The following is a 26,458-nucleotide window of genomic DNA, read 5'->3' on the forward strand; positions in this document are numbered from 1 at the left end:
ATATCCTGGGGATTAGTGCTAAGGCTATTATTGTTTACATTGTACATAAAAGCTTTATCAGATTCATGATTTTGAAAAGTAGAGACAAAATTAACTCCAAATCAATAAGTGGAATGCAAATTCATTAAAAGCAAGACAGGTATTGGCTTCAACTCTTTTAAAAGAAGACAGTAAAATAAATTGTAGGCTTAGAAAGTAGCATGTTTTACTTTTCATTTCTGGTACCAGTTGAATAGACTACACGTCTTTACCAACCCTATTCACACAAATGTACTTTCCTTTCATTAACGCGAACATTAGATGAGAGTTCACTAAATTATTTTACCAATTAAGAGGAAACAAATTTAGGAAATGATTTTTATCCTGTACACACCACAGCTGGATAAGAAATTGATGGCAAATGCAATTATTATCAAGAAAGGGTCCAATTAAAAACCATAATACATTACAGAAAATTCATTGTCTGGATCTTTCTCTCCTTTCCTGACTGGTCTTGAATACTGGAATCGTTGCACTTCATTAACAGTGTAAAAACTGAAAAACAAAATCACAAAACATAGTACTAAAACATGTACATGAACCAAAATAACACAGACAAAGTTGAACCTGTCAAATTATTTGACAAATTTTGAGTACTCCCATGATTGGTATATTGGAAGTACGTTATAAGTACATAATATTTTCTGTGAAATATATTTAACATTGTATAGACAAAAATGCTGGAGAAACTCAGTGGGTGAGGCAGCATCTATGGAGCGAAGGAAATAAGCAACGTTATACATTATATTGTATACACTGATGTTGATATGCAGGTAAAACTGGCAAACAATTATTCCTTTTTGTGCAAATTGCAAAAATACGGTAAGATGTGCAACGCAAAACAACAGAGAATGTAATTGAAACCTACAGAAGAAATTACAGCTTTCACATCACCCATGATACCTACTCACAAACTCTTAGGTAATCATTTTAGTTTCTTGGGATCTGACAATGACAGATGCTTCATTTTATACAACCAGAAGAGCCACCGCCTCAATGTGGAACATCAACATCAAATGTTCCAATCAAATCTTAGAAATGCATGGATCATAATTTAGAATTTAGTTTCAGGCATTTTCCCGATGGTAACAGCAATTGCCATCCAACCATAAATGTATGACTCGCTTGAACATTCACCAGTTGGACCCATTAGTTTTTGCTGATTCCCAACATGTCTCCATAGTTCAGCTTTTCAATAGCAAACAATAATGTTATAACAGATCCACGAATTATTTATGAACTTATGGAGCTTTCCAAAATAGTCATACACCCCACCACTTTCCCTATAATATTGCAAATTATTCCTCTTCAAGAACATGTCACGGGTCCCAGATGAGAAATTACAGGGCATTCAAAGACTCAGTCCAAGAAAATAAAGTATATTTAACATAATTTGACACTCGGTCCAAAAGAAAGGAAAGGGCAGAGGAGGTGATTTGTGTCAATTGAAGATTCTCTAAGGAGTCTTCAGTGGAGAGGACAGTTTTTAGCACAATGCAAGAAATAATTGGAGGCAATTTTACAAATTATATCTATATTTCTCCTATACAGCCGAGTCTTAATTTCAATAGTTTTGAAACACAGCACAATGAACAACATTAGCAGAATAATACCTGTTCACAGTGAGGCAGTTTTTAAAGAACATCCTCAATTAGCTTAGACCTTTGATTATAAATTGGGCCAGATAAGATAGGATCCCATTGATCTGTTATTCTAATTATCTGACTGGGAACGAGCAGAAAATACATTCAAGAGATAAGTGAAATGGTTTCTCAGGACTCAAAGGAGTGTATTTGCATGACTGTCCTTATTAATGGCTGCCCTTTCATTGCACACCGAGGCAGAAAAATAAAGCTAAATCTTTAAAACTGCCTACTGGCAATCCCACATCAGAAATGTGTTTTAGAGACTGGTCTCCCAAGGAAGAAAAGGACAAATACAGGAAAGAGGAGACAAAGGACAGGAGGGACAGAGAGGACAAGTGAAGCGAAGCACCACCAGCATGTTAAGTTTCATGAAGACTATTGATTTTTCTGGTGCCTTAATGACATTGTTGTGGTTCCATCACCACCCTTCACCTGGGAGTACAGATATAGCAGCTCTTTAATTAATCAATACAAGCATGCAAGGGAGAATCTTTACCAAAGTCAGTTCATCAGAGTACACAGGTTTTAAACATATTTACATATAAATCAAATATATAGTGTTAGGGGATAGAGGGAGGAGGCAGGATATTGGGGTTGAGAGGGAAACCTCAGATCAACCTTGATTTGAATGGCAGAGTAGACTTGATGGGCCGAATCGCTTATGACCTTTCACTTATGTCCTATCACTTATGACCATTTTAGCTCATCCCACACGTCACCAATGTTGCTCATAACCCTTGTTCAAGACAGAAGGTCTTTGTTTTTCAATTGGATTTCATCATTTGAGACATCCGTGAAGATCATTGAAGAGAGTCCATGTAACAGAAGAGGAGGTGCTGGAAGTCTTAAACTAAATTACAATAGATATATCCCCAGGATCTCATAAAGCTAAGGAAGAAATTGCAAGGCCACTGGCAGAGATATTTGTATCAATAGTCATGGCTGAGGTACTGGAAGACTGGAGGACAGCTAATGTTGTGCCTCTATTTAAGGAAGGCTGAAAGAAAAAGCCTATGAACTACAGACTGGTGAGCCTTACATTAGTGGTAAGTTATTGGAGGGAATTCTGGCAGTCAGGATGTACGTGCATTGGGAAAGACAAGGACTGATTAGAGATAACCAGCATGGCTTTGTGCATGGTAACTTTTGTCTCTCCAATGAAAGTTGTGGAGATGACCAACAAAATTCATAATTCATGAGGGTGGTGTGGTAGACATTATCTGTATTGCCTTTAGCAGGGTACATATGGTAGGCTGGTCTGGAATGTGATGAGAAAATGTGGGATTCGATAGAACTTTATTTATCCCAGGAGAGAAATTGATCTGCCAACATAAAAACACTAAATACATGAAACATGAAATTATAGTGACATGGTGGAAAGGATTGGGGATGTGCAAAGATTGGGGAGCGGGAGGGGGTGTTGGGGAAGGGGAGTCACTCAGTCTACCCCACGACAGAAGGGGAGGAGTTGTACAGTTTGATAACCACAGGCAAGAAGGATCTCCTGTGGCGTTCTGTGCTGCCACTTGGTGGAACCAGTCTGTTGCTGAAGGTACTCTTCAGGTTGACCAGTGTATCATGGAGGGGGTGAGCTGTATTGTCCAGGATGCTCCACAGTTTGAGGAGCATCCTCCCCTCCACGACCACCTCCCATGAATCTGCCCCCAGGACAGAGCCAGCCTTCCTGATGAGTTTGTTAATCCTATTGGCGTCTGCGGTCTTCGCCCTGCCGCACACGGCAGTGAAGAAGATGTCACTGGCTACCACCGGTTGGTAGCACATCTGCAGCATCGTACTGCAGACATTGAAGGAGTGGCCCCTTCTCAAAAAGTACAGCCAGCTCTGTCCTTTCTTGTACAGGGCCTCAGCTTTCCTGGACCTGTCATTTACTGTCCAGGTACACTCCAAGGTATTTGTACTCCCTGGTAAACTGCACATCCACACCATTGATGGAGACAGGGGATAGGGGTGTTCCTCTTCTTCTAAAGTCCACCGTTAATTCCTTTGTCTTGTCGATGACTACACATCTGTATTCAGCTTCCCTCCAATAATTCCTTTGTCTTGTCGATGACTACACATCTGTATTCAGCTTCCCTCCCCTCACTGATGCAGCCTACAATTGCAGTCATCTGAAAGCTTCTGCAGGTGGCAGGAGTCCGAGTTATATCTGAAGTCCGAGATGTAGATGGTGAACAGGAAGGGAGAGAGGACCGTCACCTGAGGGGCCCCTATGTTGCTCACTACCATGTCCGAGACACAGTTCTGTAGCCTGACATATTGTGGTCGTCCAGTCAGGTAGTTGGTGATCCAGGGCACCAATGGAGCATCCACCTGCATCTTTGCAGTTTGCTCCCTAGCAGTGCAGGCCGGATGATGTTAAAAGCACTCGAGAAGTAAAAAAACACGACTCTCACAATGTTTCTGGCTTATCCAAGTGAGCATAGGAACAATGGAGCAGGTTGGTGTTATAGCTGGCCATCATGCACCTGCTACATTGTTCCTATGCTCACCTGGATAAGCCAGGAAGCATTGTGCGAGTCATGATTTCTTGATCCCTGGGTTCAGGGTAAGCTACCCCATTAGATACAAAACTGGCTTGAAGGTAGGAAACGGTGGTAGTAGAGGGTTGTTTATCAGATTAGAGGCCTTTGTGTGCCACAGTGAGCTATGCTGAGTCCACTGTAGTTTGTTACTTATATTACTGATTTGGATGTGAATGTAGATGGTATGTTAAGCAATTTGTTGATGTAATGATATAAACAGGTTTCAAGGATTCAGATCAATGATGTAGAAAGAACACTTCAACAATATAAAACTTTAAGAAAAAAATAAAATATTCCTTGAAATAACAATGGCTGGCACAATGGCGCAGCAGTAGATGCCTTAGAGCGTCAGAGATCCAGGTTTAATCCTGACCACGGGTGCTGCCTGCATCGAGTTTGTATGTTCTCCCCCGTGACTGCATGGGTTTTCTACGGGTGCTCCGGTTTCCTCCCACACCCCATCGATGGACAGGTTTACAGGTTAATTGGCTTCGGTAAAAATTGCAAATTCTCCTTAGTGTGTTGGATAGCATTAGCATAAGGTGACCGCTGGTTATCGCGGACTCTGTATGATGAAGGGCTTGTTCCACACTGTATCTCTAAACTAAACAATAAAACAGAGGGTACCACACCTTCCCTATGCACGTGGGGATTCTTTGGACAGCAGTGTGGTCTAGAAACTTGAGGCTCCTGGCATCTCTCTGGATCCCGGTTCAAGGAGGTCCACTGAGCTCTCCCGCAGCATGCATTCATATAATCAATAAGCCAGCACTTCTTTCCTAATCTAAAAACAGCAGATGCCAGCTACATTCAAAAATAGTTTGCGTCTCTCACACAAAAATTATGGTAGTTATGATACAGCTATTTACTGTAGTAGGCACCAAGCTAGTCCAAACCACCTTCTTTGATAAACAAGTTTGTCTCATCCCACTACTTTACTTCATGTTTTACAGCTGCAGGTCTCAACGCTTCATTATTTACTTGTTTTTTTCTAAAGCTTGCTCAGACTGGGTAGTTAGCTGACAACTTCATTTCAATCACAGAGATGTTATAACCCATACTTTACTACAGATGACACCCACATTGGTGATATAAGGGGCAATGAAGAAGGTTATATATGATTACAATGGGATCTTGATCAACTAGGCCACAACGGGTACATATTTTCATGAAGCGGTCAACACAACTGAACAGGATGGTGAAAAATGTTTGGCACACTTGCTTTCATCAGTCTGGTTATTGAATACAAGAATTGGAATGTCATGTTATAGCTGTACAAGTCATTGGTAGGGCAACATTTGGCTTACTGTGAACAGATTTGGTCGCCACGCTATAGGATGTTAAGGGTGCAAAAACAATTATCTGAATGTTACTAAGGGTTTGAGATATAAGGAGTCTTTTTCCACTGGGGCGTAGGAGGCTGAGGGGTGACCTTATAGAAGTATATAAACTTATGAGGGGCATAGATAATCTGAAGAGCCACTTTCTTTTTCCCAGGGTAGGGGAGCCGAGAACTAGAAAGCATAGGTTTAAGCTGAGACTGGAAATATTTAAGAGGGAACTGAGGAGCAAATGTTTTACATGGTGGATGGTGCGTACAGGGAATGAGCTGTGAGAGGAAGTGGTAGAGGGGAGTAAAGCTACACATTTAAAAGACACTTAGATACTATAGGTACAGGCAGACAAAAATGCTGGAGAAACTCAGTGGGTGAGGCAGCATCTATGGAGCGAAGGAAATAGGCAGATTTCCGAGTGGAGAACCTTCTTCAGACTGATGAGTGTGGGGGGGGGGGGGGGGGGGGGGGGGGGGGGGGGGGGGGGGGGGGGGGGGGGGGGGAAGAAAGGAAGTAAAAAAGAGGTGGAGGCAGTGTGTTGAGGGAGAGCTGAGAAGGGGAGAAGAAAGTAGAGACTACCTGAAATTAGAGAAGTCAATGTTCATACTGCCAGGGTGCAAACTGGCCAAGCAAAATATGAGGTGTTGCTCCTCCAATTTACGGTGATCCTCACTCTGGCCATGGAGGAGGCCCAGGATAGAAGGGTCGGATTCGGAATGGGAGGGGGAGTTGAAGTGCTGATCCACCGGGAGATCAGGTTGGTTATTGCGAACCAAGCGGAGGTGTTGGACGAAGCGATTGCCAAGCCTACACTTGGTCTCACCAATGTAGAGCAGCTGACATCTAGAGCAGCGAATGCAATAGATGAGCTAGTGGGATTTCCTTGGGACCACATTTGTTTTTGGTTGTATAGCTTTAAGAATCTATAACTCGACCTTTAAATTAACCAAGTATACCCCTGTTGTCGGCCGGATCCAGAACAATGATGAGATGACGTAAAGAGATTGGGAAAACATCCTAGCTGGAGTAACACAGTGAGTCAGGAAGCACCTCCAAAGAGCATGGATAGGCGACATTTTGGGTCGGGGCCTTTCTTCCGACTATGGTGGGCGGGAGACAGCTAGAAGAGAGGAGGGGCAGCACAATGCCTGACCAGTAAAAGATGGATACATCTGAAGGTGTTTTTTTTAAATGCAGATGGTTGGACGAAGGCTGGAGATGAAAGACATAAGGTATGATGAGATAAGGATAGAAATACGAATTATGAAGCCCGAGGAAGGAGTATAAGTGTAAAGGGAGGGGGAGGGCGTGAAATGTTTTTTTAGTTTTTTTACCTAAATGACAGCGTCAGGTTTCTGCCTATCCATATCACCCGCAATATAACATGGTCCCTTCATAGTGATCAAGAAAACACATCAGATTATTTACTTTCTTTGGCATCTGAAAAGATTGAGCATTTTGATGAAGATTCTCTCGAACTTCTGCAGATGCACTGTAGAAAATATGCTAACATGATGCATCTGTGCCGAGTAAGGCAACTGCTCTTGACCACCTGTTCCTGCAGAGAGTGCTGAGCACAGCCCAATCCATCCCAGGGTTGCTACTATCTTCCATCTCGTCCATCTAGTTCATTTTCACTTCTAGTTCATACTTCTACTTCATGAAGACTAGAAGTATTGACAAGGATGCTTAGCACCCTGTCCATTCCCTTTCCTCTCATCTAACTTTTGGGAGAAGGTACAGAAACATGAAAGCTTGGACATCCAGCCTGTCTTCAATGCTATCAGACTCCTTGACCTATCATTGCCTTTACGCCCCCTTCTTGAAAGTGCTGCCTTCCACTCTTATGCTTCGCTAAATCATTCAATTCTTACACTTCAGCATTTTGTTTTGCATTACTTCAGATTGCAAAACAATCTTCGCAACATTCTACTGTTTTGTCATTATATTTATTCCATGTCTACTGCTTACTCTATGGGCTTCATGCGAAGAAGGGATATGGCATTAAAATACTTTGAAACCGAATCAATAAATCACTTTTTCAACTGCAATCTTCACTTCTTCTGCTTTCCAAATCCATTCCCATTCAATGCAAAGAAAGTTGATGATTACCGTATTCTATGGGACCAGGCCTATTGGAAATGTTGTCAATTTGGGGATATGGTGTTCAGCAGATTGGCTCCCAGGATGGAAGGTCAGATAAGTGTGAGGCGGTCTTGTTATTACTGAAGGATTCCAATGGTGGCAATGCAGTTCAGTGCAAAATGCGGTAGAGTAGGAAAGAAGAATCTGTGATGATGGACTAATCAATTATTAGCGGAGCAAGGTTAAACCCATGATGGAGAATTCACCCATTCCTTCTCTCCAGAGATCCTGCCTGAGTTACTCCAGCATTTTGTGTCTACCTTCGATTTAAACCAGTATCTGCAGTTCTTTCCTACGCATGGAGAATTATTCGTCTTATATTACTGACATTTCAGAGGTATTGAAATGTTTCATGAAAATGGGGCCCAAGAGTGGAAGATATAAACGAGAGTTAATTGTTGAAATGCTGCTCAGCGAAGAGGGTGAACCTATATAAAACTATTGTTAAAGACATTGGTCCATAGGACCAATAAATTAAAATGGTTCTTTATAAGGGAATTCTACAAATCATTTGAAAGGATTTGACGAGGTAAAATCCGACATGCTTATTGGAAATGGCAATAGAATACCGGTAAGAAAGGCATTAAACATTTGTGACGTTACAAACGGCAAAAAATTAAAGGCATAATGAAAATTACACTGGGCCATAAACTAAATAGCACCACAGTGTATCCAAAGCACAAAGGTCTCTACTATATATTGATTTTCTGTCCTTCTCATATTTCCTCATGACATTGGAGGTGGCCAGTTGGGCAAACGAGTCAACACTGGTGCCCAGTGCAATCCATCAACAACATTTACTCACTTATTGTGCCAGTTCGCTCTCATGTGCCTGTTAACTCCATCCTGATTCTCCTTCACCCACCTAATTTAGTTCAGTAAACCTTTGTCATAAAGGCATGGGGGGGGGGGGGGGGGGGGGGGGGGGGGGGGGGGGGGGGGGGGGGGGGGGGGGGGGTGGGGGGGGGGGGGGGGGGGGGGGGGGGGGGGGGAGGAATGGCGGTGTTCGTTCGTTATTGCCGATTGTACGCTATAACCGAGTAAGGGATTACGGAGTAATGGAGTATCGTTGTATAAGTGAGTAGTAGAAACAAAGAATTGCAGATGCTGGTTATACACAAGATACAAAGTGCTGGAGTAATTCAGCTGGTCAGGCGACATCTCTGGACCATGTTAGTTGATGGTCCTGACTTGCTGGTGGCCGAGGGAGAGGCGAGGATCAACAAAATCATTGGTTGCGGCCCGGCGGGCGGCTGGAGTGCAGGTAAGTGTTGGCGGTGGTGGTGGCGGCAAGGGGTGGCGGTGGTGGTGTGTGGGCCGGCAATGGCAGCAGTCGATCTGGCCTGGAAGCAGCCGGGGAGGATCTGTAGGCCAGCACAACAGTCTGGCCTGGCAGAGAAGTTCGGCAGCCTGGCCTGGAGGTAGCCAGGGAGGCAATGTAGGCCAGGAGTGGCATCAGACACCCAGCCTGTCAGTGGAGTTCAGTAAGTCAGGCCAGGATGTGTCCAGAGAGGCGGTGTGGGCCGCCATGGCATTGGCAGCCAGGCCTGGAAGTGGCCAGGGAGGCAGTGCAGGCTGGTGGTGACACCGGCAGCACAGCCTGATGATAAGTGTGACCAGGAAGTGGCTGAGGTGGTGGCGCGGTTAATAATAATAATGAATAATGGATGGGATTTATATAGCGCCTTTCTAGATATTCAAGGCGCTTTACATCGCATTATTCATTCACTCCTTAGTCACACTCGGTGGTGGTGAGCTACTTCTGTAGCCACAGCTGCTCTGTGGCAGACTGACGGAAGCGTGGCTGCTAATCTGCGCCTACGGCCCCTCCGACCACCACCAATCACTCACACACATTCACACACAGGCAAAGGTGGGTGAAGTGTCTTGCCCAAGGACACAACGACAGTATGCACTCCAAGCGGGATTCGAACCGGCTACCTTCCGGTCGCCAGCCGAACACTTAGCCCATTGCGCCATCTGACGCCCTAGCAGCAGCTTCGGTGGTCCCGGCCTCGGAGAGATCAGGGAGGCGGTGAATGTTGGCGTCTCCCTGCGCCACTGAGGGTCTCAGCCTCCAGGTGGTTGAGTGCGCGGTGAGATCCAGCAATGGGTCTTGACCGGAAACGTAACCCATCCATGCTCTCCAGAGATGCTACCTGACCTTCTGAGTTACTTCAGTATACTTTGTGTCGTTCATCCTTGCACGAATGTGGATCGAAGCAATTGCTTGTCAATTTCAATAGTCTCTGCAGCATAACTTGCAGACTGTGTTCTTAAAGAGACAAAGGTATCTGATTACTGTTGGGGACGGTCTGGCTGAGAGCAATTTGACTATTTTTGAGGATTTTTTCAAATTTGTATTTGAATACTGGAATGTTTTGAAACTTCCTTTACAAATGAAATTGTATTTAATAATTTTAATTATAAAGCTTTATTGGATGTGTGGGAAATATCTGCAGATGCTGGTTTAAATTTAATTATTTTTATTTTTTGTTGTTTATTATTAAATCGTTGAAAACATTAGCGACACAGTGGTGCTGGTTTCTGACGGGCATTCCGAAGATAGACAAAATGCTGGAATAACACAGCGGGACAGACAGCTTCGCTGGAGAGAAGGAATGGGTGACGTTTTGGGTCAAGACCCTTCTTCAGACATTGAAAGGTGGTAGGATGCACAGTGCAATTGGTAGTGCTGCTGCCTCACAGTTCCAGAGACTCGGGTTCAATCCTGATCTCCGGTGCTCTCAGATTTTCCATGTTCTCCGTGTAACCCAGGTAGATTTCATCCAGATACTTTGATTCCCTCCTAAATACCAAAGACCAGTGCGTCAGTGGATTAATGGACATGTAAATTGCCCCGAGTGTGCAGGAAAAATAGGAAAACTAGGGAGGAATGGGATCACTCTGTGGACTTGATGGAGCAAAAATTGTTTCCTTTTCTGTCATAAGAAAATATGGAAACCAAGTGCAGAATATTGGAACTGCAAAATAAAGTTAAATGCATACTTAGCAAATTTACGGGTGAATTAATAGAGGATGAAATATTACAAACACAACACATGACAGCAGCAATTTAAAAATCCCATACATCGTTAAACTACACCAGCCAAACCAATGAAAAACACAATCAGGCAAAAGCTATGAAGATGGCAATTATTAACCTTTTGGTTGTGGATTCTTCATCAAAACTAATTAATCCATTCCCTCTATTATAAATAACTAAACTGAAAATATTCTGCAATTATCTGCTTTAATTTAAATTTTCAATATATACAGTTCATATGCTTTTGAATAAAATAAAGTTAGAGGATATCATTAATAAGGCAACAACATTGAACTTTCTGCCTAGCTCTGATTGTTAATAAACAAACCAATAATTAAATGCTGGAGGCAATGCACAGGAAAGCCACAAAGTTTTACATTATTTGAGAAAATATTGAAGATGTGGATTTAGGAATATATATATCCATGTCAGACAGGGCCACAGTTTTCTTATACATTAATGCATGAAATTAACAATAAAATAGTGGCTCCATCTTTTACTCTATTAACTTTAGCCTTTAGAGATACAGCACGGAAACAGGCCCTTCGGCTCACCAAGTGTTTTAGTGAACAAACGATCACCCCGTACACTAGCACTATATTACACATTAGAGATGATTTTACAATTTTACCAAAGCCAATTAACCTACAAGCCAGTATGTCTGGAGTAATGCAGGAAACTGGTGTACCCAAAGAAAGCCCACATGGTCACAGGAAGAACATACAAACTCCATATAGACAGCACATCAATCAGGATCGAAGCCGCGTCTCTGATGCTGTAAGGCAGCAATTCTTCCTCTTGCTATTCTGTTGTCACTGCTTTTTTGTGTTTTCTGAACATATTTTGGTAGTTTTTACAACATTTAGAAATAAACTGGAAAATGACCTCAGTTATTTAAATATATGTAAGATACTAAATGAAGCAGAAGAGAGCAATTTGAAATACTAGTTCAAGTCGTGATAGTGAGGGTTCATTGGGCAACAAACCTTAGGACATTTTTTGAAAACATAGAAAAATAAGTGCAGGAGAAGTCCAGTCGGCCCTTCGAGCCATTCAATATGATCATGGCTGATCATCTAAAATCAGTACGCCGTTCCTGCTTTCCCCATATCCCTTGATTCCTTTAGCCCGAAGAGCTAAATCCAAGTCTCTCTTCATAACATCCAATGAATTGGCCTCCACTGCCTTCTGTGGCAGGGAATTCCACAGATTCACAACTCTCTGGGTGAAAAAGTTTTTCCTCATCTCAGTCCTAAATGGCCGACTCCTTATTCTTTAACTGTGACCCCCTGGGCTCTAGACTCCCCCAACAACGGGAATATTTTCCCTGACAATCCTTTAAGAATTTTATATGTTTCTATAAGATCCCCTCATCCTTCTAAATCCCAGTGAATACTTGCCCAGTCAACCCATTCATTCATCATATGTCAGTCCCGCCATCACGGAAATTAACCTGGTGAACCTACTCTGAACTCCCTCAATAATGAATAATGTCCTTCCTCAAATTAGGAGACCAAAATTGCACACAATACTCCAGGTGCGGTCTCACCAGGGACCTGTACAACTGCAGTAGGACATCCTTGCTCCTAAACTTAAATCCTCTCACAATGAAGGCCAACATCCCATTAGCTTTCTTCACTGCCTGCTGTACCTGCATGCTTACTTTCAGTGACTGATGTGCAAGCACACCCAGGTCACATTGCACCTCCCCATTTCATAATCTGACACCATTCAGCTAATAATCTGCCTTCCTGTCCTGGCCACCAAAGTGGATAACCTCACATTTATCCACATTATACTGCATCAGCCATGCATCTGCCCACTCACCCAACCTATCTAAGTCACCCTGCAGCCTCATAACATCCTCCTCACAGCTCACACTGCCACCCAGCTTTGTGTCATCCGCAAACTTGGAGATGTTACATTTAATTCCGTCATCTAAATCGTTTATAATGTAAATAACTGGGGTCCCAGCGCTGAGCCTAGCGACACCCCACTAGTCACCGCCTGCCATTCTGAAAAGGACGAGTTAATTCCTACTCTTTGGTTCCTGTCTGCCAACCAGTTCTCTATCCATGTCAGTAACCTCCCCCCAATACCATGTGTTCTAATATTGCCCACTAATCGCTTGTGTGGGACCTTGTCAAAGGCTTTTTGAAAGTCCAGATACAACACATCCACTGGTTCTCCCTTATCCATTCTACTTGTTACATCCTCAAAAAATTCCAGAACATTAGTCAAGCATGATTTCCCCTTCATAAATCCATGCTGACATAGACCAATCCTGTCATTGTTTTCCAAATGCGCTGCTATTACAACTTTAATAATTGACACAAGGATCTTCCCCACTACTGATGAAAGGTCTATAATTCCCTGTTTTCTCTCTCCCTCCTTTCTTAAAAAAAGGGGGGGGGGGCAGGGGGAGAAGAAAGGAAAAAGGAGGAGGAGCCCGATGGCTGAGGTAGGAAGGGGAGGAGACAGCAAGGGTTAACAGAATTGTGAGAAATCAATGTTCATGCCCCCAGGATGCAGATTCCCCAAGCCAATTATGAGGTGCTGTTCCTCCAATTTCCGGTATTGCTCACTCTGGCCGTGGAGGAGGCCCAGGACAGAGAGGTCGGATACGGAATGGGAGGGGGAGTTGAAGTGCTGAGCCACCGGGAGGTTAGGTTGGTTAGTGCGGACCGAGCGGAGATGTTAGGCGAAACGATCGGCAAGCCTACGCTTGGTCTCACCGATATAGATCAGCTGACATCTAGAGCAGCGGATGCAATAGATGCGGTTGGAGGAGGTGCAGGTGAACCTCTGTCGCACCTGGAACGACTGCTTGGGTCCTTGAATGGAATCAAGGGGGGAGGTAAAGCGACAAGTGTAGCATCTCTTGCGGTTGCAAGGGAAAGTGCCCGGGGAAGGGGTGGAGCGGGAGGGAAGGGAAGAATTGACAAGGGAGTTGCGGAGGGAGCGGTCTTTGCGGAAGGCAGACGGGGGGGGGGGGGAGATGGGAAGATGTGGCGAGTGGTGGGGTCACGTTGGAGGTGGCAAAACTGACGGAGGACTATTTGTTGTATGTGCCGGCTGGTGGGGTGAAAGGTGAGGACCAGGGGGACTTTGCCCTTGTTGCGAGTGGGGGGGATGGGGAGAGAGATCAGTGTTACGGGGTATGATGGAGACCCTGGTGCGAGCCTCATCTATAGTAGGGAAGGGGAACCCCCGTTCCCTGAAGAATGAGGACATTTGCGATGCCCTGGTGTGGAACACCTCATCCTGGGAGCATGCGGCATAGACGGAGGAATTGGGAATAGGGGATGGAGTCCTTACAGGAAGTAGGGTGGGAGGAATAGTAGTCAAGATAGCCGTGGAAGTCAGTGGGTTTATAGTGGATGTCGGTCAGAAGTCTATCACCTGCGATGGAGATAGTGAGGTCAAGGAATGGTTGGGAAGTGTCAGAAATGGTCCAGGAAAATCACCAATGCATCCACGATTTCTAGGGCTACCTCCTTCATTACTCTGGGATGCAGACCATCAGGCCCTTGGGATTTATCTGCTTTCAGTTTTTACATATCTAAAGCTTTTACAGTCAGTTTTTATATTCCCCGCAAGTTTTCTTTCATGCTCTTTTCCCTCCCTCTTAATTAACCCCTTTGTCCTCCTCTGTTGAATTCTAAATTTCTCCCAGTCCTCTGGTTTGCTGCTTCCTTTGCCAATTTACATGCCTTTTCCTTGGATTTAACACTATCCCTAATTTCCCTGGTCAGCCACGGTTAAGCCGCCTTTCCATTTTTTATTTTTTCGCCGGACAGGGGTCAACAATTTTTGGAGTTCATCCATGCAATCTTTAAATCTTTTCCATTGCATCTCCACCGTCAACCCTTTAAGTATAATTTGCCAGTCTATCCTAGCTAATTCCCATTTCATACCTTCAAAGTCTCCTTTCTTTAAGTTCAGGACCCTAGTCTCTGAATTAACCATGTTACTCTCCATCCTAATGCAGAATTCCACCATATTATAGTCATTGTTGCCCAAGGGGCTTTGCACAATAAGATCGCTAACTAATCCTTCCTCATTATACAATACCCAGTCTAGGATGGCCTGCCCTCCAGTCGGTGCCTCCACATATAGGCTTAAAAAACCACCCTGTATACATTCCAGGAAATCCTCCTTGTCCTCAGCGCTGTTACCAATTTGGTTGACTCAATCTATATGTAGATTAAAGTCACCCATGATAACAGTTGTACCTTTGCTACACGCATCCTTCATTTCCTGCTTGATGCTATCCCCAACCTCCCTACTGCTGTTTGGTGGTCTGTATACAACTCCAACAAGTGTTTTCTGCCCTTGGTTATTTCGCAGTTCTACCCAAACAGCATCCAAGCTAATGTCTCTCCTTACTATTACATTAATCTCCTCTTTAACCAGCAATGCCACCCCACCTCCTCGTCCTTTCTGTTCATCCATCCTGAATATTTAATACCCTTACATATTTAGCTCACAGCCTTGGTCACCCAGGAGCCATGTCTCCATAATCCCAACTATATCAGATAGACACAAAATGCTGTAGCAACTCAGAGGGACGGGCAGCATCTCTGGAGAGAATGGGTGATGTTTCGGGTCGAGACCCTTCTTCAGACTATATCATATCGGTTAACTACTAACTGCGCATTCAATTCATCCACCTTATTACGAATGCTCCTCGCATAAGGCACAAAGCTTTCAGGCTTGTTTTTCTTTTCTCCCTTTTACCTTTTGCTTCTGTCATTTTATGGCCCTCTCTCCCTGCATTAGTTCCCATCCCCCTGCCCTATTAGTTTAAATGTAACCTTACCTACATTCTTTTTCCCGTTAACTGCACGCATACACTTCCACGTCGTTGGCCCCACCTCCTCCACTATTTAGTTTAAACCCACCTGTGTAGCAGTAGCAAACCTGCCTGCCAGAATGTCGGTCTCCGTCCAATTAATGTGCAACCCGCCCCTTTTGTACAGGTCACCCCTGCCCCAGAAGAGATCCCAGTGGTCTAGAAATCTAAATCCCTGCCCCCTTCACCAACTTCTCAGCCACACATTCAGATCCCCTAACTCCCTGTTCCTACCCTCACTAGCACGAGGTACTGGAAGCAACCCAGAGATAACCACCTTAAGGGTCCTGTTTTTCAGCCTCTATACTCAGGTTGCAGAACCTCCTTCCTCTTCTTACCCACGTTATTTGTGCCTACGTGCACAAAATGATTACAAAAAACATAATGGCTATCAGGGAAGAATGATGGAAGCAAAGTTTTGAAAAGATTTAAGAGAAAATTAAAAGTTCAGCTAAAGATGCAGAGGGGTGGGGTAAAGCTTCATTTATTTTATTTATGGTGGGTTAATTATACTAGGGAAAATGACAAGGCTGGCGAACATTTATAGTCCAACCAATTGGCCTTTAAGAAGACATTAAAAACATTAGCATATTAGCTGATCTTCTTCTGATGGTCTGGTAATTTTATGCAGTAATTTTTCAAAACCTTAAACCATTTGTTTTTTTCCCCAAATTCTAAACTGCTAATCTGATTTTAAGACTAGAGACGGAAATTAGCTACTGATTGGCTACAATCTCGCATATTTACATGCAAATGTTAATTAATATGCACTGTCCCTATAAGCAAAACATTATTATTATTATTATTATTATTATTAATTCCATAGCTATTCAAGTGGGATTTGAACCCAGGTTTTTGGATTACTTGTTGGGTGTCTAAACCATTACATCACCACCAGACGCAGTGCCCCACTAAAATGGAGAAACCCTTACCTTAAAATTTGCTCTAAGACAGACTTGTTCCTGAACTTTGGTGGTAATTCACGGATGGTTTTCACGGTGAAACACTGAATATCTGCAAGAGTTTGTTAAGGCATTTTAGGGATTAATATACATGAGTAGCATTTGAAAGAGGTCTGGTAACTTGACATGATTTCATGCATATTCAAGGTTTAAACTAAAATTCACTTACTACTTACTTAACTTTCAAGAATCTTGCAGCACCCTCATTTCAATGTTTATATTAATTCACCAATTATCCACTTACTTAACTACGGTCTTGCCTCCAACTTTGATTCTCTTGTTCATATTGAAACATTTATTCGTTTCATGTTGCACTATTTTCCTAATATGGTCATCTATCTTGCAAATTCAGGGGGTAAGAAGCTCTGTATTTGTAGCAACAGCGGTTTGGCCATGGAACCAAAGATCATAAGGTCATAAGGAATAGTAGAATTAGGCCATTCAACCCATCAAGTCTCTCTGCCATTCAATCATGGCTGATCTATCTCTCCCTCCTAACCCTATTCTCCTGCCTTCTCCCATAACCTCTGACACCTGTACTAATCAGTAATCTATCTATCCCTGCCAAAAATATCTACTGACTTGGCCTCCACAGCCTTCTGTGGCAAAGAATTCCACAGATTCACCACCCTATGACTATAGACCTTATCTCCTTCCTAACATAACATCCTTTAATTCTGAGGCTATGACCTCTAGTCCTTTCCACATCCACTCTATCCAAGCATTTCACTATTCTGTATGCTTCAATGAGGTCCCCCCTCATTCTTATAAACTCCAGCAAGTACAGGCCCAGTGCAGACAAACGCTCATCATAGGCTAACCTACTCATTCCTGGGGTCATTCTTGTAAACCTCCTCTGGAGCCTCTCCAGAGCCAGCACATCCTTCCTCAGATATGGTGCCCAAAATTGATCGCAGCATTCCAAGTGCGGCCTTACCAGTGCCTTATAGAGCCTCCACATTACATCCGTTTTTTTATACGAGCCCTCTTATGGATTAAGTTTGCTTTTTTTTTTCATTACCGACCCAGTCAATGGCCAAACCACTGTCTACCTGCTAGTCCAAGTTCATCCTGGAGAATGATGATAATTCCAGTTTATTTATGCAAAATCTAATCATCTTTGTAAAACGCTGTTCTTTGCACTCACTACCCAGCCTCCAGAATAAAATGCTCATGAAATTTTGGTAAAACTGAATTCATTTGTTTTGGACCATTGCTGTTATCTGCATCCTGCTTCTTATCAGGTCAAACCTTGTCCCAAGCTTTATTTTGACTGACTTTGTTTTAATGCTATATCCTCCGTTTCTCATGCACCTCCCCCCACTCCATCCTGTCTGACAAAATGCATTTAAAATGATTTCCATGATTGTTTATCCATTCTTTGAACCTGAAACTCTATAATAAGCCAAGGCTCAATTCCTTTCTACATGGGCTTATATTGTTATGGTCACTGCATTTGAAAATATGTGATGAGGCATCCAATGGCATTTTGTCACTTGTGCTTTTCAGTTGTATGATATCTAGTCTAGTCTTGGATATGCTATAATGACCACCATGACCATATGCTGAAAAATCATACGGGATCATCGATGGCACACTTAATAGATTCTGCACCTGTTCCACTGAATATAGGTATGTTTGCAATCTTAAACTGTGTTCCTGACTCAACACTTTCTCCATCACAAATATTACCCATTTCTACCTCCTTAACATCATCCATCTCAGTTAATTTGCTATTAATATGCCATCCAAGAATTTATCCTCTCCAAATTCAAATATCACTATGATCTCCTGTTCAGCATTCTGTCCTCAGTGCTCTGAAAAATAAAGCACATCCGTGGTACGCAATCCACATATTAAATTATAAATCTTATATTCATTGTTTGCCTCCTCCCGTCTCTGGTCTTGTGTATTCCTTCACCAGCAATCTTACGTTCACACATCTAGTCACGACTTGAAAATGTTATGCAGAACCTCTCCCTTAAAATACATAGCAGTTCAAGCTTTGTTGGCTCCTTTCCACTTTCATTCGCTTTGACTCAACATCATCTATGATTGATTAACACACACCTCCTGGGATATGTGTGTGTTCAAAGCTCGGTGTAAATGTAACATGTCTTTGTTTCACTTTAAAATGTTCAAGTAATAATGCAGTTCTATTATAAGATCCACTTCCTATCTTCATCATTGCTGTCTTTACTAAATGATGCGAAGGTTTCATTACGGTATTTGAAATATTTCAGACTGAAATAATTATTTTAATCTCATTGGAAAATACGACAAATCTAGCTATAAACATACTGTAAAATAATTAAATAGTTAATACAGTTGTAAATACAAATTCTGATATTTCACAATGCTTCAAAAGAGATTGACTTGCAACATTTATAATATTCATTGCTCCAAATAAGTTATGCTGCAGATGAAAGAGAAATTGTTTCATTATGGAACATGGCTTGGGAATAGCTTCTCTCGATATTATACATACAAGCAATTGGACTGTGTCTATAAAAATAACATAACGTACCCAGTTTATATGAGATCATAAATGTGCGTAAAATGCAATTTCATTGCAAAGAAATTGAAATAAGTAATATATATCAAAGAAAAACAGAACATACTGGAAATACTTAGCAGGTCAGGCCGCATTCGTGGTAATTGTTTCAGGTTGGATAACTGATAAGACGACAAAAGAAGCTTTTAAAGCTGCAGGGAATTCAGGGAAGAAGGGATGTCTCAAACCAGGGTGACTGTGTGGATAAGCTTAAAAAAAGGTTATTTGGTCAAAGAGTGAATGGGTGCAGTTACATAGTGACAACATAGACAAAGTAGCATTGATGAAAGAACGTGGGAAATACTAAAAATGTAGAGGAAGATGATAAGCCCAGTAGGGCAGACTGGGCATATCCACTACCAGAGGGAAAAAAGCTGCTAATATCACAGATGCAGATTACTATAGACCAGTGGCACAGCAGTAGAATGCTGCCTCACAGCGTCAGAGATACGGGTTTGATCCTGACTATGGATGCTGTCTGTGCGAAGTTTATACGTTTTCCCTGTGATCGTATGGGTTTTCTCTGGGTGTCCGGTTTCCTCCCACATTCCAAAGACCTGTATGTTTGTAGGTAAATTGGCTGCTGTAAATTGCCCCCAGGTGTGTGGGATATGAAAGTGGGATAACATAGAACTAGTATTCAGGTGATCGATGGTCGGTGTGGATTTGGTGGACCAAAGGGATTGTTTCCACACTGTATCTCAAAATTTAAAATGCTAAAACTAAACCAAGAAAGCAAACTACCTAAAGTTGTAACGTTTAGTATTGAGTCTAGAGGCTACAATGGGCACAGATGAAAAATAAGGTACAGTTCCTCAGCTTGCATTGGGCCTCACTGTGATACCATAGAGTGAAATGTCAAAGTGGGACAGGGTATGTAGGGTAGGTAGGGAGAAGTTTACGGTTGTCCCATGTGGACCGTACATTAGTGCTCGTAAAACTATCATCCAATTTGTGTTTTGTTTCTCCAATATAGTGGAGACCTCATTGGAAATACAAAATGTAATGCACTAGGTTGGTAGAAGTACCAATGAATCACTGCTTCACTCAGGCTGTTTAGGTCCCTGGATGGTGGTATGGGAAGAGGTGAAAGAGCAAGTGTTGTACTTCCGGTGGCGCTGGTGCCAGCACCATCTTTTTGTTTTTTTGTTTTTTTAGTTATGTTAAAGTGTGTTTTTTATGTTTTTTTAAATGTCTTTATGTGGGGGAAGAGGGCACGGTGCGGGGGATACCGTCGTTCGGTCGCTTCCTGGAGAGGACGCGACTATTATTCGAGTCGCGTCCTCACCCCCCCAGCGGCCTACCTACCTGGATTGGCGCGGCCTTTCCTGCCGGGATCGACCAGAGCTCCAGCAGCGGCGGGACAGCGCTGTAACATCGCGGGGCTGGCGATGCCTTACCGGGGATCGCCGTCTGGAGCCCGGAGTGCTGGACCTGCTGCACCGACATCATGGAGCTGCGGTTTGCGGAGCTCCCAACGCGGGCGGCGCTGATCAACAACGCGGGGTCCTGCGACTCCGCCCGGCTCGGCCTGCGGACTCGGGAGCTGCGGACTCCGGCTGCGGGAGGTGGCTGATCAGGAGGTCCGGGCCGCTGAGGAGGAGGATGTTCACCGTCGGGGATCGGCGTCGGCGTTCCACCAGCCCGGCGTGAGGGCCTGAACATCGGGCCGCCCGGTGCGGCGACTGCGGGTGCTCGGAAGGCCCAGACCACGGATGAACATCTGGGAAGATCGGAGGGGAGGCTGGCTGGACTATGGTGCCTTCCTCACCTTGGTGCCACTGTGTTGTGTTGTGTCGTGGACTTTCTGTGTTTGTGCTTTTCTTTTATTTAATTTAATTCAATTTTATTTTTAATATGTTTTATTATTTATTATTTATTTATTTTTATGATACTGCCTGTAACGAAAATTCATTTTGTTGTCTCTAATTGAGACAATGACAATAAATTTGAATACAATACAATACGATACAAAGTGCATCGCCTGTCGACTAAAAGGAAAGTGTTGTAAGAAGTGGTTGGTTGGTGGGAACAGTAGAGACGATCAGGAAGTCACAAAGGGAATGGTTCATGTAAAGTGCTGAAAAGGGAAGAAAGGTTAAGATGTGTTTGGTGGCGGAATCTCTTTGAAGTTGGCAGAAATTACAGGTAATAATCTGTTGAATGCGGAGGCTTGTGGGGTGGAAGGTGAACTGACACCTTATTCTATCCCAAAGGAGAGGTGATGAGAGCAGAGGCACGAAAAATGAATGGGATGCAGTCAAAAGATTTCGTAACCGTGGAAGAGAAGAAGACAGTTCAGAAAGAAAAACGACATTTCAGACATACCCTTAAGGAAAGTTTCATCTTTGGAGCAAAAAACAAGTACACCTTGAGTTATGAACACTATTCTTATGGACAGTCCGTACATACGAATGAGCATTTTTGAGTTCGGCAGGATGGATAAGGTTGGATTTACCAGCTGCTTTGAGACTATAGGTGGGAATAAGGCATTACCACATGCATTCTCCATCATGGTGCAACAATTACGCTGATTCATTCACTCACTCACTGAGTCAGTGAGGATGACTGATGGCTGTTCTCCCCGCACCTGCTTCCTCCGTTTCTGTGATTCCCTCCCAAACACTGTTTTTGTTCACTACCATTTACAAACAGTTTCCAGAGGCAGAACCTGTCGCAATTGGGGATGGAGGAACCATGAGAATGGAACAGAGTCCTTACAGTAGGAAGCAGGAGTTGAAGATTAGTCAAAACACAGTGCCCTCCATAATGTTTGGGACAAAGGCCCAAATTATATATTTGCCTCTGTACTCCACAATTTGAGATTTGTATTAGAAAAAAATCACGTGGTTAAAGTCTACCTTAGGCTTAGGCTTACCAAAATCAACTGCTTGGGACATCATTAAGAAGAAAGAGGGCAATGGTGAGCTTACTAATCGCAAAGGGACTGCCAGGCCAAGGAAGACCTCCACAGCTGATGACAGAAGAATTCTCTCTAGAATTAAGAAAAATTCACAAACAACTGTCCGACAGATCAGAAACACCCTTCTATAGTCAGGTGTGGATTTGTCAATGACCACTGTCCGCAGAAGACTTCATGAACAGAAATACAGAGTCTACACTGCAAGATGCAAACCACTGGTTTGCCACAAAAATAGAATGGTCAGGTTACAATTTGCCAAGAAGTACTTAAAAGAGCAACCACGGTTCTGGAAAAAGGTCTTGTGGATAGATGAGATGAAGATTAATTTATATCAGAGTGATGGCATGAGCAAAGTATGGAGGAGAAAAGGAACTGCCCAAGATCCAAAGAATACCACCTCACCTGTGAAACACAGTGGTGGGGGTGTTATGGCCTGGTCTTGTATGGTGCTGAAGATACTGGCTCATTTATCTTCATTGATGATACAACTGCTGATGGAAGTAGCATGATGAATTCTGAAAAGTATAGACACATCCTATCTGCTCAAGTTCAAACAAATGCCGGTGGTTCATTCTACAGCAAGACAATGATTCAAAACATACTGCTAAAGAAACAAAGGATTTTTTCAATGCTAAAAAATGGTCATTTCTTGAGTGGCCAAGTCAATCACCTCATCTGAACCCAATTGAGCATGCCCATTATATGTTGAAGAGAAAACTGAAGGAGACGAGCTCCCAAAACAAGCATAAGCTAAAGACGGCTGCAATACAGGCCAGGCAGAGCATCACCAGAGAAGACACCCAGCAACTGGTGATGTCCATGAATCGCAGACTTCAAGCAGTCATTGCATGGAAAGGATATGCAACAAAATACTAAACATGACTACTTTCATTTACATGACATTGCTGTGTCCCAAACATTATGGTGCCCTGAAATGGGGGGGGGGGGGGGGGGGGGAGAATATGTATAAACACTGCTGTAATTTGGACATGGTGAAACCAAAATGTATAAAAATGGCCTTTATTAAAATCTGACACCATCCTGTCTGCACACTCATCTCTCCACTGCCATCAGGTAGAAGGTACAGGAGCCTAAAATCTGGTAATCCAGATTTAGGAACAGCTTATTCCCCACAGCCATCAGGCTATTAAACTCGCCATCAAACAAACTCTGAACTACATCAGCCTTTTGCACTTTATCTGTTTATTTATGTGTGTATATATATGGTCTATGCTATATAAACACATTGAACTGTTCTGTATTTATGCTTACAATGCCCTGTTGTGTTGCAGCAATGCAAGAATTTCATTGTCCTATCTGGGACACATGGCAATACACTCTCTTGACTTGACAATGTGCACTTTAACCACATGTGATTGTTTCTATTACAAATCTCAAATTGTGGAGTACAGAGGCAAATAAATAAATGATTGGTCTTTGTCCCAAACATTATGGAGGGCACAGTAGATGTGGAAGTTGTTAGGTTTGTTATATATGTTAATAGCTAGCCTATCTCCCGAGATGGAGACAGGCATCCATAAAAGGAGGGGGAGAGTCAGAGAAAGCCATCTGAAGGTGAGGGCAGGTGGAAACTGGCAGTAAAAGTAATTAATTGGTGAGTTTTTCATAAATGTAGAAGACAGCACCAATGCGGTCAAAATATATATTCCTCAAATGTGTCTTCAACTGTAGCAACTGTTTGTCAATCTAACCACCAGAATTTTATTCTGATGCAAATATGCTTTCAGTAAGATTAAGGATTGCTGTATTGTGAAAACCATACAAAAATAATCGAACAAGTTGTTATATTATGATGTCTGGGACAACACCATCTAAACATAATAGTGCTGTCATCAGAATTTATGTACAGCACAATTGGTTGTTAAAAATGTCACTAAGCTTCAGTAATCCCTCAGCCATAGAAATGTAAATTCTATTCTTTTATGTTTTAGCCGTATCAATTATTTTTAGTTATGTAAACATTTAGAATGATGTGTTATTGTGAACAATAATATTAGTTCCAATGGTTCCAGTTGAAGCAATTTGACATCATGAATTAAATGTGATCGAGATACTAAGCAGGGCATCCTGAGGCCTGACAGCCAGCTCCACCAGTTTAATGTATCTGAGATATGGATAGTCAGCTTATATCCAGAATATCTCTATATCGTAATGATATTATGGTAATGGGAGGAATAGGGAGCATGGAACAGCAAGTTCATGGAGCACCCCAGATTTAGGACAATTCATGCCAATATGATAACATCACCACCAGCATGTATTTTCTTTAAATAGATTATAAAAAATACTTAAAATAGAACACATACGGAAAACAATAAGAAAAGAGCTAAACCATTGACCCTGATGTTTAATATGATCATGGCTGATCTATCATCAGCCTCCACGCCTTCACTATTACCCATATCTCTTAATTTCTCTAGCTCCACTTCAAATAAATCCCATGACGTAGCTTCCACAATTTCCTAGGATATAGAATTCTGGAGATTCATCACTGTCTGTAAGACAACATTTCTCGGTACCTGTTTAAAATGAGAAGCCCCCTTTTCTGAAATAAAGAGGCACACATTAGTATCTAATGCTTCAATAAAGTCACCCCTTAATATAAAACTCTTAGTTCAGAAAAGTAACATATTCTCTCCAAAACGTACACGTCCGAGCACATACTAAGGATACACTGTGTAGATGAGTTTTTTATGTCATCACTTGGAGGAGATGTCGTCTTCATTTTTTCCGCATTGGGAAAAATGGTGAAAAGTCTTGCTTCAAATTCTTCACGTCGCTCATACTCTTTTCCTCTGTAAATGAACATCTTGTTCTGGGGAAAAATAATACAGAGCTGAAATGTTCCCAGTTTAGTACAAAGTAGACACAAGAAACTGCAGATGCTGATCCATAAAAAAAGACACAAAGTGCTGGAATAACTGTAATGGTCAGGCACTTCGCTTTTTGCCATGTTTCCTGCTGCAAATATGACATGTTTGCAGGCTATCTTCACCAATGAGAACATGCTCAACCTAGTGGCTCATTAATTACTTGCAAGCTATCAATACAACATCACTGCAGGGAGATGCATTCTTGTTGATAGAGATTTTTTATGTACAGCAAATCGTTACATTTTGAAAGCCACTTGCATTCAAATTGTTAGGTTAGAAACAAGGAGAAAATTGATGCACCCCATTTGCAATCAAATGACAAGTAGCTCTGTATCAGTTTTTTTGATGATTTCTGCCTAATTCATTTCTAAGAAATTGATTAAAGACATTTTAGATACGACTGTTACGGCAAAAATTGATTGCAGCTGACATTTAAGAAATTTGCTACAGAATCGCAGTTATTTGCACGATGATTTTCAATGTTGCTTGCTTTTCCAATTTAATTCTATTTAACATCCACAATGTTTAGACACATGTAACTATAGCGACAGTTAGCAAGAAAATATATAAAGTGCTGGAGTTACTCCACAGGCCAGGCAGCATCTCTGGAGAACATTGATAGGCAACATTTCGGGTCAGACCCCTTCTTCAGACTGATTGTGTTTGGAGGGAGAAAGCTGGAAGAGAGTTGGAACAAAGGCTTACTTGCACCTCCTCTAACCTCCTTTACATCGGCGGGTCCAAATGTGGACTAGGCAACTGTTTTGCCTAACTCTTGTGCTCGGTCCACCAAAGCCTTGTTTTCACTCACCAAACAGCTAACAATGGCCTGTTTCCTCCATCATCATTACTTTATTGCATATCTTTCATCCATTGTTCTTTATCTCTCTACATCATCGTCTATATTATTGTTTCCATAATCCCTAACCAGTCTGAAGAAGGGTCTCGACCCGGAATGTCACCCATTCCTTCTCTCCAGCGATGCTGTCTGTCCCGCTGATTTACTCCAGCTTTTTGTGCCTACTGTCTCCTAATTGTTAACCATTTTAAATGTCTTCCCATCCCCATACTGGCCTTTCTGTTCTGGGTAACTAACCTACTTGCCAGGTTTGCCCTGATCCCACCTCTGTTCCAGCTTCCACCCCCTCCCCGCCTCACCATGCCACCACAATCAGTGTTAAGCAGGGTAGCAACCCAAAATGTTATATATCTATGTTCTCCAGAGATGTTGCTTGACCCGCTGAGCTACTCTAGCACTTTGTGTCTTTTTTTGTAGAAATTCTGGCTCCTTTCCAAATGCTTCCCTGGCTTTATTCCTCCCTTTTATGAAGTAACTGTGTCGTTGATTCCTTCTTGCTTTGTGTTCTAATCATCAGTCAATATGAAGCTTTACACTTCCGCCAATCTCCATTACCAGGATTTTCTGCAACTATTCCTATATTCCTCTGTCCCTCAAAACAAGAAGACATCCCCTGAGCACTACTAATGCCTTTATGAGGCACATTCTCTGCCCTCTT

At 42.6% G+C, this 26,458-nt stretch overlaps 1 protein-coding gene across 1 annotated transcript in view; it reads right to left on the reverse strand.

The window, feature by feature from the left end:
- dock1 (dedicator of cytokinesis 1) overlaps positions 1–26,458 on the reverse strand; it is a 443,854-nt gene that overhangs the window by 59,792 nt on the left and 357,604 nt on the right. Inside the window, exons 41-43 of the mRNA XM_055646705.1 lie at positions 24,742–24,883; positions 16,541–16,622; positions 450–534 (exon numbers count right to left, since the gene is read on the reverse strand). Of these exons, the coding sequence (XP_055502680.1) occupies positions 450–534; positions 16,541–16,622; positions 24,742–24,883 (309 nt within the window). The remainder of the gene's footprint in view (positions 1–449; positions 535–16,540; positions 16,623–24,741; positions 24,884–26,458) is intronic.

Source organism: Leucoraja erinacea, chromosome 15 (genome assembly GCF_028641065.1).
Source record: "Leucoraja erinacea ecotype New England chromosome 15, Leri_hhj_1, whole genome shotgun sequence".
Taxonomy (NCBI): Eukaryota; Metazoa; Chordata; class Chondrichthyes; order Rajiformes; family Rajidae; genus Leucoraja; species Leucoraja erinaceus.